The 14,698-nt window shown below is 37.2% G+C and overlaps 1 protein-coding gene across 2 annotated transcripts in view; it reads right to left on the bottom strand.

The window, feature by feature from the left end:
- Window positions 1-297: 297 nt before the first annotated feature.
- The window catches only part of SKAP2 (src kinase associated phosphoprotein 2), a 116,937-nt gene continuing 102,536 nt past the window's right edge, over window positions 298-14,698 (bottom strand). For both annotated transcript variants that reach the window (XM_027450966.3, XM_021274203.4), the window contains 3 exons: window positions 12,865-12,977; window positions 3,225-3,326; window positions 298-2,785 (listed from right to left, as the gene is read on the bottom strand). In XM_027450966.3, the coding sequence (XP_027306767.2) occupies window positions 3,234-3,326; window positions 12,865-12,977 (206 nt within the window). In that variant the 3' untranslated portion in view covers window positions 298-2,785; window positions 3,225-3,233. The remainder of the gene's footprint in view (window positions 2,786-3,224; window positions 3,327-12,864; window positions 12,978-14,698) is intronic.

The raw sequence follows: 14,698 nt of genomic DNA, 5'->3' as shown, positions 1-14,698 counted from the left end.
GTCAAATATGTGAACCAGTTATCTGTATGTAGAAGTACATGAAAAAGTACCGGAGTGGCGTGGTTATATCTGGGCGCCTCTGCTATAAAAAGCATTTGTATTACCCTTACTTCTCTGAATAAATTCAAATGACAGCCCCATTTCATTTCTTCATTCAGTCTGGAGGCCAGATGGCATTAGAATCATTTACTTCACCTTGTTGTGCTTAATTACTACAATCAACACACTATTTTCCAAATTAATCATAACAAAGTAATTTCATTAGTAACACAGCAGGCTGTTGAATTATTAGCATCATAACAGTTTGCAAACAATTAAACTTTATTTGAACCTTAAAAATTTGCAGAGTAGAACATTATTGTAAGATCTAATGGCAGTATAGTACAAATTCAGAACAGAGCAAATAATCAAGTAAAACGCTGTACAAAATATGACTCACAACCACCTTTTTAAAAAATTAGCTGCCTGGCTGTTCACAGAAAGGCGAGCGCAACCTAAGCAAACAATGAAAATGAAGCGATTAGCATTTTCTAACACCGAGATTTGTTTAAGTAGCACCAGCGAAGGTTTTCTTAGCCAAAAAAGGTTACGGCGGCTGCACGGATTTAAAGCAAACAACCCGCCCGCGCTCCACCGCTGCTTTATTCGAGACACTCGCGGTGACTTTCCGAGCAGCTTTCTGTTAGGTCTCGGGTTTTAAGGCAGCTCGTTTACCTCCCCCCCCCCATGCCCGAGAAGGGGGGCAGAACCCCCGAGCCGCTCCGCAGACAAAAGGCACTTTATTCCTCCCGCTGCCGCCAGCCGGGAGGAGGGAGCTCGGCGGGCCGGGTGCCCATCCGTTGGCGAAGGACTCCCTCTCCTGGAAAAAAGGCAAAAAGCGGCGGCGGGGACGAGGGGAGGGGGAAGGGGGCCGGGGCCGAGCCGGGCTCCTCCCGGTGCCGGCGAAAAGTTGCTGCCACCTGCCGCCGCGGGCGCGCAGCGCAGGGATGCGCAGGGATGCGCAGGGATGCGCGGGGATGCGCGGCGCAGGGATGCGCGCAGCAGCCGCCCCCTCTCCCAGCCCCTTTTTGCCTTTTCCAAGCACACCTGCCCACGGACCGCGTTCGCCTCGGCCGATGAAGGAGGGTTCACCCCCAAAAGCTAGGCGGTGCGGGAATTTGGGGCGCCGGGAAAAGGAAAAGCAGCTCGGGGCGCAGAGGTGTGGGGTGTTAACGAGGGAGAAGGGGGTTTATGGCTGTGGCATTAAGGCCTTACCTTCTGTGCACAAGCCCCAAGTAGACTTGATAAAGTAGCACGAGAGCTGAAGACTCTAATCTATCCTTTGAATGCGTCACTGATAACGTCCAGAATAAATCGCAATGAGTATCTCTTTTTTAAAAATATATACCAAAACTCTGTACCTTCGTTGATTCCTGTTAGGATCCAGTGTACTAGGAAGTACCAGAAATGACCTAAAACAAGCACAGCACCTGAGCTTATTAAAAGGACCTAGCCCTGAGTTTAGGCTAACGTTACCCTTTAACCCACAGTGTTCCCAGGGCCTGCCTGAAGCATAAACAGCACAAGCAGCTACAGGGGGACCTGCACAGGCTCAGCAAGCCTCAGACTGGCCTGACCTGCCTCCTTGGCAGATTAAGGGGCCCACAAATCAAGTCTGGGGGAGGATTCAAAAAAAGCTGATCTTCCATGCTACTAGTCGAACACATCTCCAAAAGGAGAGGTTTAATTAACTCTACCTTGTCCAACTCCTTGTTCACAAGTGAAAATATTTATCTACTTTTTTTTTTTAATGTTTCAACTGATGCTCATAGCCACAAAGTCCTGACACTAAGAATGCAGGCACAGCCCTTTTTAACTCAGAGCTGAAGATGTCTGTTGAACAACTTGCATCAGAAATTCCACACAACAGGGTATGCAGATTTTACTCTGTGGAAAGTACAAGCAAGGTAGAGATAAAAAAAATAGCATTTCACCACCCACAAAATCACTCATCTACTTTTTATCTCATGTTGGCTTACCAAAAACTGTTGTCTTTAATACATTATCTTTGCCAAATTTTCACAAAATTCATACCTCCAAGTCACAATGCTATCAGCACAGTATTACCCCACGTAGACAGATTTACATCAGCAAAAGAGCCAAGCCTTCATTTTGTAGTACCGTAACAGTCATTAACATTAACAAAGCTAAATATAGAAAAAAATAAATCATTGGCTGAAACTGAAACAAAACAAAACCAAAAAACAACCAAACAAAAAACACACTTGGAAGCAGAATACTTTGAAGACTTAAAATAGTACACAGAAATTTCCTTTGATTTTCATAAAAACTGCAAAAAAATGTACAGTGAACTACTACATGAAACAGTTAATTCATGTACGAACTGTGCAATAGTTTTCTACTTTTGAAGTCCAGCTTAATTTTTTTAAATCTGAGTAACAGGTAAACACAGCCAAACTCCCTGAAAGAACACAAATGTATAGCAATACAGAGTGCTGCTATTATGCTTAAGAAAAGAGCAACAGGCACTATTTGACTGCTTGTGCTCCATATGTGAATTACCATGGATTTCATTTCCTAGCATTACAATTCTATAAAAAGTGACTAAGAAGAACATTTCCGTGGAATTATAATCAATTACAGTTTTTAATGTTTAATATATACGAGGCAATGATCTGACTACGTTTGCTGAAACCACAAAATGTGTACGGCACAATCTTCTTCCAGAGGTCGGGTCTGTAAACTGCAGCTGTACACCACTCTTGATTTCAAGTGCAGATTTCGCCTGATTAGGGAAAGGGAAGTTGAAAGCATATCATTAACAAAAAAACTAAAACACACGTATAAAACTCAGTCCAAATACTTATCCCCTTCCACAGATTTCTGCACAGATACGTACATATTACTGAAGTAGCAAAACTAACTAGAAAGCACACCAACTTTGTTTCACCCAATATACATATACATACATATAGATACATATACATACATATACATACATATCTGGAAGAGAACTGTAGTTATAAAATACATCATCTTTTGTACACTGTGGTTTAATATTTCATACAGAATCCCAGAAGTGCTTTAATTGAACCTTCAATATATTTTGCCATAATCTTTATGTTAACAGGACTCTACAAAGGTTCCAGGAAAGAAATACTTATGAAACAGAGAACAAGGGAACATATAAGCCATTACAGAAGATTGGATTAAAATGTACTTACCCAGGCCTCTCAAATATCATACATCTCCATTATGTAGGCTTTAGGCACCAAGCCAATGGTTCCCTTCATTTCTCCTACCCACCAGCCAAATCTATTGTACTCCTAATTGAAAACAATATGCAATATTAACCTTTAGTCTGATATAAATGCAATAGAGTTTTGTATGCAACTCCTTATGGATGCTCTCTCTTATATACAGTTGTTATCATTTCAACTGAAAATTAAAACATTATATCTTTTTGTTAGAGGCATTCACAGACAGAGTTAGGCAAGGATAGAAGTTAAATTTTAAAAAGGCCTGGCATGCTCAAGAAAATTTCTTAATCATGGCCACAATTCTCTACAACACATACTAAAAATAGCTGACCTCTCCATCCTGTATTTGTCACATATATAAAAATCTCGTCTTTGTAACTGATATCTAATATCATGATGTTGACATACAGGAATCAGCTGGGATTCTTTCAGCATCGCAAGACTAAACTCTAAGAAACTTACAGACAACTTATTTTAAATAATAATTTCCCCAATTGTGAAGGGAATACTATAGATCTAATACACAATCTCTTTCTATGGACGAAGTCTACTATTGCTTTAGGCCCACAGAAAATTCTACAGCAGATCTCATATGTCTGACAGATGACTAATGTACTTTTGTTTGAAATTTGTTTAGGCTTAGTGAGATAAATATGAAACAAAATGAATTATAATAGTTTAAAGAAATAATATCTTCCAAAGCAATACCAAGTAAGAGTATTGTGGGATCCAAATTTAATTTTTTTCCTATGAGGTAAATATTTTAAGATCAATCCTAACAGCAGTTCAATAAATTGTAACAGCTGAAATTGCACACACACATATATTGAGTTACAAATGAAGCATTATTAAAACAGTGACCCCATTCAAAAATGGAATGATTAGTAAGATAGAAATTACTTTGGAACAAACATGGAAAATACAAAATACACAGATATCTCTGATAAGCAACATCTGCTTCCTGCTACGCTGCTCTTCTGATGAGAAAAGCAAAAGGCTGTAGGATTTCTGAATTAATGGTCCTACTGAGATGACACTATAAGCTATTATTTTGACTGTAGATAAGTTTTTCGGTTATAAATAGTCAAGTGGAGCTTAAGGGTTAATGGAGTTTCATTACAGCTCGAGCTATAATGATTTGCTGCTGGCATATCTGGCCTGGTGGAGAGTTCTCTAGGGTCCTATGAGGTGCTTAGTGTACTCAGCTCTCCCTGTGCGTAACTGCGATGAAGCCTTGTTGATGGCTCACTTTCATGTTGGCCCAGGCTTTTTTCTTTTTTTTTCTTTTTTTTTTTTTTCTCCTAAGAACATGCAGGCAAGCAGACACACACACACTTTTTTATTTTCTTTTCATGAAGGGCTAAGCACCGGTCTTAAATTAAATGTTTTCTTCCTTCACAGTACAAACAGAAGTTGGTGATTTAAAAGGTTCCATCCTACTATCCATAAAATACTGCAGGAAGTGTGGCTTAAAGAAAGCCCATGCAAATAAATAAATAAATAAATAAATAAATAAATAAATAGACTAAAATAAAAATAAAGGTAGCAAAACCTTCTCTTATGATGCAAACTCATAAACTAGAAAGCTGCAAAAACAATTTCACCTTCCACTGCCGTATGGACTTGTGGTGATAGATCTGGTCTGAAAGTTGAGAGGTACCTGAGCCTGACTCACCAGCGAGAAAACTCTAAACAGAAGTTAAGATCTCATAACATTTCCCTTGGGGCACACGTTACACCCCAAATCCTTAAAGGTTGAATAATACCCTGACACTGAAGTTTATAATGTTCCAGATCAGCCTGTTTAAAATTTGTATTTTATCTCAAAGTACACTGGTTAAATATACAAACTGTATTTCTAGACTAAAGTGGGAAATTGCTGAAAGGAGCAGTGCTCACGTATACTACTGGAATCTTGGCAATAAATCTCTCCTAGAGAAAGAAACAAAAGATTTTAAGCTGCTACATGGAAGTCATGAAGAGCCTGACAAAAGTGATTAAGCAAGTTTTGCTAGACATCAGCCAAAAAAACAAACAATACATGAAATGAGGGAAGTGGCTTAGTTAAGTGGTCATTAAATTGCATATGACAAATGGCACAGAAAGAGCCTGTGGACTATATTATCCATTGAAAATGTCCCACTTAGCAACACTACACGAACTTAGAAATAATTGTTTTTAAAGAAACAATTCAGATACCTCAAATTAAAATTAAGAGCGTGTCACTGTTTTGAAAACTTTGGTTTTTTGCTACTTACTAATACACCACTTACTGCTCTGGCACGAAGCTAAGTGAGAAGATGAAATGAATGTTGATGTAACAGACTAGTAAACTAATTTAAGGATTCAGTGCAACCATTATACTATACAGACAATATTCCAACCCAGAAGCTTTTACTCTATCATTACTATTCTTTGAATGGGCCTCAAGAGCAACATGAATCCCAATTAAACCATCTGCAGTCTATAGAAGTCTGAACAAAAAGATAATACAGATACCTGGTTACAAAGAATATAAAACCTTAATCTCAGGTTTTGGAATAATTGCACAGCAGCCCCTTTTAAACTAATTAAAGCACAGACATTTTTCTCTGAACTCCTAGCCACTCCCTTCTGTCTTCAGTACCATGAAAGAGTGAGTCCTAGTCAGACAGAGAAGCAGTCCCCCACTCCTTTTCTTGAAGTCCCATATACAATCCAAACTGATATATTGTTTCTATCAATGGTATCGATGATAAAAACTCCTTCATTACAATATAACTAATACACTGTTGGTGTGAGGTCTGTAAATCTATTATACTGCTTGGGATGTGTAGAATAAAAGTCTAAAGCCCACATTTGTAGGAAATAATGATTAAAACGCAGAAGAATCTGAAGTCAGTCAGGAGTTTTATTTTAATTCTTAGGAGTTGGGAAGCATGGTGTTTTTGCAAGCATCAGCTTAAGATCTCAGGTACCTCTGGGTCTACCATCTGGTATCCCTCACCACATGCAGCTCTTAACATCACTGCTAACATAGGCAAGCGACTATACTTCAGAAGGACTGATAAAATAATGAAGAGTCCTTTAATCTACAGGAAACCATTGTAGTCAATTTATAAGAAATATTGCATCCCTTTGTAGGATGTGTAATTATTTTCTATTAATCATGTGCTATAAAGCTACATTATGTGGTTATTCTGTTATCACTAGAAAGAGGCCTGCAGTCAGCTCCTGACAATGTTAGGTAATTACTAACACAAAGCTTCTTTCTCCTTATGTAGAAAGGCTATCAAGATCCAGAGGTGCTGTGATGCTCGCTATATGAAAATAACTCTCCAAAGAAATTCAATAACTGCAAAATGAATTGCTCCGAGGCAAACAGAGGGATAGGAGAGGGGGCTGGGTCAAATCCAGCCACCCTGCAATGAGGAGAATGCACAAGTGTGCGGCCACAACTCCGGCACGTGACTCTGAGCACATTTGCCATAGCAGGCAATGTTGGGCAGGGGAGGGGGAGGAAGAGGCTAACACAACCCCTGGAATACAAACACCACCGTAGTGGAATATATTATGCCAAGTAATATAGAACAACCACCCTCACAGACAACCAAATGCTTTCTAAGCCACTTCTACGTTTTCACCATCTGTAAGAGAGTGGCGTGTTTGTGTTTTGTCTTGTTCCAGCAGAAATTTATTAACCAAAGTAAAGTAATTTCACGAGGCAACAAGGAACAGGTTATGACTTAACATGCTGGCAATACACCCTCTGTTCAGCGACGTTAGAAAAAAAATCCCATCAGGGTTTAGAGGCTCTTCAGAGGCTCTCAGCTGAACACCCTGCGAGCAGATGCTTCTTATCCCGTTCCACCAATCTCACTGCTCTGATATGTATACACCTAGGACTCCATGAGATACTGGCCTTAAAAGTTTGCATTTGCAGAAAGTACAAGAGGTAGAAATACACTATCTGATTTTTGCGGATATCTTTTAAATCCAAGATTTATTCAAGTTTGGTATTTATTTATTTTTTTAACTATAGAGGAGAGGATTTTGATATGCAAGAAGAGAGATTTTTGATATGCAAAAGGATTTTTAGCAGTCTCTCTTCTCACCTTTAGAAACAGACCCTCTGAGTAAATGAGGACCCCCAGATGCTTTGCACCATGTTAACTTCTACTGACTTCAGCAAAAGTTGAGAACATCTGGTCCTTGTACAAGTAGTCTCTATTGTTTAATACATATGGTATGTTGTTGTTGTTTGGTTGTGTTTTTTTCTTGTTGAAAAAAAGGGGGGTTGCTGAAAATCATCATTGTTTTTCAATGTGTAGAAGAAAACAATGGACTTGTATTCAAAAAACATGCCGCTGAAGCGTGTGAACTCAAGATTTTTCTCCTACCCTCTCCCATGGCATTGTAAGTAATATTAACTTACAGACTGAAGATCTGCAAGCCTTAAAACTGAAAAGCAAAATGTATTTATTGCCTCGTTTGGGGTTAAATTAAGTAGCCTCTCCTATTGATCTAAAGAAGTGTGGGAAACAGGGAGAATACTTTCTTCAAAGAATATCCTAGGGGGCAATTTTGGCAAGATAATATTTTAAAACACCTCTAATTCATCCAGAAGATTGAAGCCAGCTAAAAAATTTTAGAACTTCCTTTGGTGTAATTGCTGAATGATACACTATCAACAAGGGAGTATTTTTGGCACAGAACAGCATTTTCTCTAAAAAGCAGAAAATGACAAATGTTTTAGATAACTGAATGAGACTTCTTCACAGGTAGAGTTGTTTTAAGACAGCAATAAAATAGTCATCTTTAAGAATATAAGCCTCAGATTTACTGTATGGTAGTGTTATTAGGTTTTATTTCCTACAATGTCATGAGACAAAATAGACACCAATTTGAAAGCTTTTGATCAGAATAAGCTGACTGACTTGCGAACCAAAACTGGCACTGACAGAAAGGCCATTTTATTATCTCTCCCATGACATGACGCCAACGTTTTTTTAAATCACGTAAGTAAATGCTTACATTTTATTGGTATGCAAACCAACAGAGCGAGAATCGCTTTGCTTTAGTCTGTCTTAACTAACATCCCACTGAAAGGCCTTCACTCTTCCCTTAGCCATGTATCTAGTCTATTTCTCTGTAAGGATACACCAGGAAAAGGCAGAAGAAAATTTACAGCTCAGTAAGTGCCTCCTAAACTAAGATGAACTTGCATCTTAGTTTTCATCAGAAGTGTCCCACTGAGGCAGATCTCCCAGTACTCCCCACCTCGGCTCACTTCGCAGAGCAGTCTCAGAGCACACAAACTGAATTTCTTGCAGATTAAACTAAACCAGAAGATGCACTTTAATGTGCTCCAACCACTAAGCTAGACTCATTCCACAAAACCAGAGCAGACCTATTCTGACAAAAAAGCCTTTAGGGATGTGTGGACACAGGGGCCTCAGCATGAAGTGTTTCACCCTGCAAATCTGCTCCTGTTTGTTGGTACACCCTGTTTGCTAATGTAGATGTAGACAGTATGATCATGAAAAGCAAAATGATCATTAAATACACCTCTGCATATGAACAGTCAGACAATGGCCTGACAAAAAACACGTGGGATTTTAGTATGCCTTTGACATCTTTGGGGGGGGAAAATACTGAATAAATATACTTTATGATGATTATGCACATAGTGTACAAAATGTTCACACTCACTATGAAACAGCTGCACTGTACTCTATTTCATAAGCGGTAATCCAAGCTATCTTTCTGAGATTTCTTTGTCTTTTCACTACACAAAAAATAAAGGTTTTGTATGTATGGCTTGAGTATTTCAACAGACATTTGTTGTGTTGAAAGAACAAAAATCTCCCACATTGGAAGTATACAACTACTGAATAAAGGGTAATCTAGATGCCAAGTTAATACTCAAACTTTTGCTCTAGAATTTTCCATGAAAGTCAAGTCATAAATGAGATTTCCATGAATCATAAATACCAGAGTGAGTAGCATTATATCACATTAGCACATACTCAAATAATAACAGTGAAGGAGTATTCCAGTTTGAGATACAATTTCTGATTTTTAAGTATTATTTGTTGCTTTACTGCAAATATAAATGTGGTGGGAATTAAATTAGGTTAAAAGTTAAGAAATGTCAGTAATTCTGCTAAGCGGGTGCCTGCTAATGTCTAGATAAACTTCCATTAGTATTTGCATCTGGCTTATGAAACTATGGGGTTTCCCAACATGAAATATGCACACAAAACAAATAAATACTGCAACTGCTGCACTTAGGTAAATTGTTCATACCAAACGTTAAAAAATATGGCCACCAACACTCACAGTTGGCTTTGTTACTGAAAATTGATTTCCTGAATAAGAGCTATGGAAGATTTATAAAAAGAATTGTTACATCATGGATTGTATTCCCATTTGTCATGTGGTTTTGAAAGCAAAGGCAAGACCATAAATGAATAGGAATTAAGAGCAACTATCATTTTAGAAAACGGGCTGCCCAAGTATTGCATTTCTAATAGTCAATATTAACTAAGAAATCGTATTAATGAGTCCCTCACTGAGTAGAGCTATAAAATGTTTTCTACCGCATAGTGAAAGAGGGGTGTATAAATCTCTGAAAGTTCACATGATTCGTAGTGCAAGTTATAAAAGCCACTTGAATATTCAGGAATAAATTCAAATGATAAATGTACAGATACTTTGATCTATTTATTTGAAAAGTTAGAGGGCTTTTGTTTGTTTGTTTTAATTAAGCTAGTATATACTACCGCAACAGTTCTCCTGTTACTTCTCAAATTAAGGGCTCAACTTTTGAAGGAAACTCTCAAAGGCAACAAAAAAAGATAAAAAATATATTGTTTTTTAATAAAGAGCCCATTGGACAGCTGCCATGGGAAAGCCACAATAGACAAATGTTTAGATAATAGCTAAAATAGTTTTTAAACGCATCTTCTGAACAAGGAAAACTCACTTTGGTATAGTAATAACTCTAGTCATGCATAGGTATTTGGATTATCAGTGTATATGCATGCTCATTGCATTAACACTGACTTTTGGTGCTTGATTTAAAGTAAATTATTAAGCGTTTGCCTTTGCATAATGGTTAGCTATTTTAGTAAGTAAATGTTGCCCAACAAACCTTTCTTCTACATACACCTAAGTTACAACTTACATGTAACATACTGCTCTTGCTTTATTTAAATTATATCAATGCCCACATTTTCAAAACTGGTTCATAATTACTTCAGTTGTACTAATGATCTCATTTCTTGGAAACAACATAGTCACTTTCCCCTAATTTCTCTAAAAGTATGTGAAAAAACAGTTAAAAAGCAGTAAAATACATTGCTTTGGCATAACTACTGCTGGAAGATAAAAATCTATTTTATTATACTCATTAGAACAAGCTATACCATTTATATTTCACTGTAAAACGGAGAACTATTACGTGTTGCACAAATATGCTCAACAGTTTGTTAAAGCCTCACCCTTCCTACCACAATACTACTATGCCCGTACTTACTTCCTCATAAGCAAAATGAGATTTCTTCAAGACTAATGTTCATAGCTACCTGACATATGATAGAAAGGCAATAAAGCCATAGCTGGGTTCAAGCTGAAGCTGAATTTATGACACCATTTTGGATATATACACATCAGCTCCTGTCAGTACCTGCATCTCTCATTTTCAACCACTAGATGGTGTGAAAAAATAAAAAAATTGCTGAGGAGTCCTGCCAACTGCCACAAAATCCAAGTACTAATGTAGGGGATTAAGAAATATTTCTTGACGAAAAGTCTTGACCCACTTCAGGATGGTTAGGCTCACTTTTCCTTTGGTTGTATTTTCACTTACCAGACAAAGAGCCTGTAAATGATCAGTCCTTGAAACTGAACCAAGTAGAAGGGTAAGATGGATAATTCCCTGGCACTTTCCCCTCCAAGGACCCTAAATTCAGAGCTGACAGTAGCGGCCAACACTTATTCTTCTGAAAAAGTTGCAACAATCTTTAACTGAAACAGGGCTGAATTTTCTGGGCTCTATTTTGGAGTAAAAATCATTCCCAAACAGAAAGGCCCTATATATCTGGAGCCGCAGCAGGCCTATTTCAAGGACTGATTACATATTAATCAAGGCATGGTCACAAGACAGTTGATATACAGATGACACCTTAAGCTACTGTGTTTTTTTATTCTGCTCCATTTTTTAAGTTAAATTCCTCACTATTTGAGGAAAAGCAAATGAGTTTTTCACCTACAAGTTGAAGATTAAGATTTTATTAGTGCCTATAACATACCGAAAAGTACAATTCTCAGAAGGCAAATGTGCAGTGCAATCTGCTTGCTTGTGGGCTTCCCCCCCCCCCTTTTTTTTTTGGGGGGGGGGGGGGGGGGGGGGGGGGCAGGGGGGATGTGTGTGTGTACTAAAGAATTAGTACTGTTCTTTAGTGCTGTATAACTGTATGAAAGCCTGCCCAATTGAAGACTGCCTGTAGTAATGTAATTCAGTTATTAGTTTAAGTGACACTGAAATGCTTCAAAAGACATACATGTTCACATTACATTAGTAATATATCTTCTATATTTTTATATGGGACTATCTTTCTACCTATAAATCTTAAATTTATTTAAACAGAAGCTGTACATTTATTATCCCTAAAACACTGCATTTAAAGGTATCACAGAAGATTTAAAGCAACTGTGACAAAACTGAAGAGTTTGAAACTAACACAAACAGATGGCTTTAGCTTTCATGCAGCTACATGTGTATTACAACATCTTTAGCATAAATTCTACTGAATGGCAATTACATCTGAGATACGTATTAAAAGGTGCTTTTTAAGTGAAAACTAAAAAAAATCAGTTTTTTTCTAATGTTTGGGGAAAAGAAAAATTTCCTGTGATTAATTGTTCAGAAGAACACTTCAATGGACCATGAGATACATAGTTTATGAGAGATTTTTTGTTTGTTTGTTTTTAAGAGAAAAATAATAAAATTCAGAAACATTAAAGTAAAATTAAATTTCATGCTTGTATTGCTTATCATCACCTCAAATGAGAAGAATTATATTCATCATTTGCTTTGCAAACAGGAAAGTAGTAAATTAAAAATTGCCCAAATCTGTCAGAGCAAACAAATTTGAAATCTGAGCTGTCAGGACAACTGCAATACACATACAAAGATGAAAGCACAGTTTGGAGAAAAAAAAAAAAAAAAAAAAACTCTAGCAAGATGCCCAAAAAGTCAGAATCAGCACAGTCAGAAATATAAAACAGGAAACCAAAAACATAACATGGAAGATAATTTAAAATTCTACAAGGTTAACTTTTACAAGCAGAAAGCACATTGTCTCCTGTTAAATTAGTTAACAAATGGTAGCCAAGATTTAACAAGTAAATAAACATGCTTTTAAGTTAATTCCTGTTACATGGCTATGTTTTAAATGTGATTATAGTTCATTTGACAAAATAATTAATTGCAGGGAATATCTGATTGCAAACAAAGGATCTGAAAGGGAGTGCCAATTTCCCCCCATAGGACTGTGGGAATGTGCCCTTCTGTGCTTCTCTCTTTTTACAACTCTTTAGCCTCAGTAGCATGCTGTACCTTGCTGAGAATGTAGATAACATCACCACGTTTAAATGACAACTCGTCAGGTACATCTCCGGTGCAGTCCCATAAACCTTGGTAGAAATTGGCATAATCGGTATTTTTGCCATCTGCAAAGAAAATTACATCCAATTACAAAAGATAAAAATTGAGGGACTAACATTGCTCTTTAAACCTTCAGGTACTACAAAGCAATTAATTAGTGCACATTTCTTAATCCCCTTGGTAGAAACAGCTCCTTCATAACACAAAAGCAAGTGGAAAACAAGTTTAATAGGTGAGCCCTTCACTGGCAACAGTTGTATCACTGAAGACATGTAGCTGCAGGTTTTCAAAGCATTTTACAGCTGCAACTTAAAACAGCTAGTTTTCCTCTACTAATGTACTTCCAGCAAGCCACGGTTGTATCTCAACTTGAAACTGATAAAAATGCTAGAGTATAATTAATAATAATCTGTGAAAGGAAGCCAAAGTAAGTATTTTGTGATATGCTTCCCCTCCCTCCTCTGTTCCAACTAAACTAAATAACTTCTCTGAGAACCTTGTAGATAATCTTGGATTGTTCCTTCTGAAATATTGGAGAACTTGGAAACTGTTGCTGAAGCTGCATTTTAAAAATATTTGTGTCAGCTCCAGTTTAGGACATTAAGCTCTGGCTAAACATGCAACTACACTCCAGCCATAAACTCATCCTTCTAACAGCATAAGCACAATGGATGTGCTGTGTTCAAGCTGCCATACAGACCATTAACTGATTGATTATTTAGCACTCTTTGCTCTGTAATATGGCAATAACACAGTAATAAATGCTTTGTCATACACTTACAATACAGAGTGCGTCTACTGAAACACAGCACTTACACACGGTTAAATACACTGGGAGCTTCTGTTACACTGCAAACTATTTCCTGTTTTTAATTCCATGAGAATCGAGTGTGATGAGTTAATGCAAGAAGAATGTAAGCAATACCACTAAGATGACCAGTTACATTATGTATACACTAACCAGACAGAATGTATACGTACTAATAATTTACATCACTGGGAAGCTATCTTCTAATTCTGATAACATAAATATCACTGAACTGGCTGGATCAAGGCTGTCATCTTAGTTTTGTTATATGATCCTGGAACAGCAGGCTTGCTGGTTATTCCAACATATACCAGTTACATTTGCATGTCGTTAGCACTCTACGCCATTATTTATAGTTTACAATTTAATCATGATTGGTTCACTTTATTACTGAAAAAATCCTGCTGAAATATCAAGTAACAAGTGAGATGAAGTGTCACGCTATATAAAATAAAGTACTATTCAACTTGTATTTTTCCCCATTTTGACAAATGCTTGGATTTTAATTTTAATTCTCCCTGGATGAGCCAGAAGAGCTTGTTTCCTATTTATCCATTTCAGTCTGTGTTATGTGCTATCTTGTTTTGATGTCTAAACATTCACAGCCTTGCCTTTAGAGCCACTGTGCAAGTTAGCCACCATTTAATTTTCCATAAACTGGTGATTAGCAGCTCCCATTTACTATATAGCACTAGAGGGCGTTCTGACTATCAGTGCACAAATTCTTCTGTCATCACACCAAAAGTAGCGATTTATACATATAGAAAAGACTACTGACTATTCAGAAATAAGGGATTTTGTTACTGTAAAAATGCGTAGACAGAACAATATCAAGAGGAAGACAGAATTAGTATGAAACGTTGCACCTCTGAATATTGGCCCTTCTAATTTGTCAACTCATTATTCATCAATTTAGCATTAAACAATTAAAAATGGTAACACTGGTTAGCACCAAATCAATTTGTAATAAATATTAAA

Source organism: Anas platyrhynchos, chromosome 2 (genome assembly GCF_047663525.1).
Source record: "Anas platyrhynchos isolate ZD024472 breed Pekin duck chromosome 2, IASCAAS_PekinDuck_T2T, whole genome shotgun sequence".
Lineage (NCBI taxonomy): Eukaryota > Metazoa > Chordata > Aves > Anseriformes > Anatidae > Anas > Anas platyrhynchos.
This window is presented reverse-complemented; position numbering and strand designations above follow the sequence as displayed.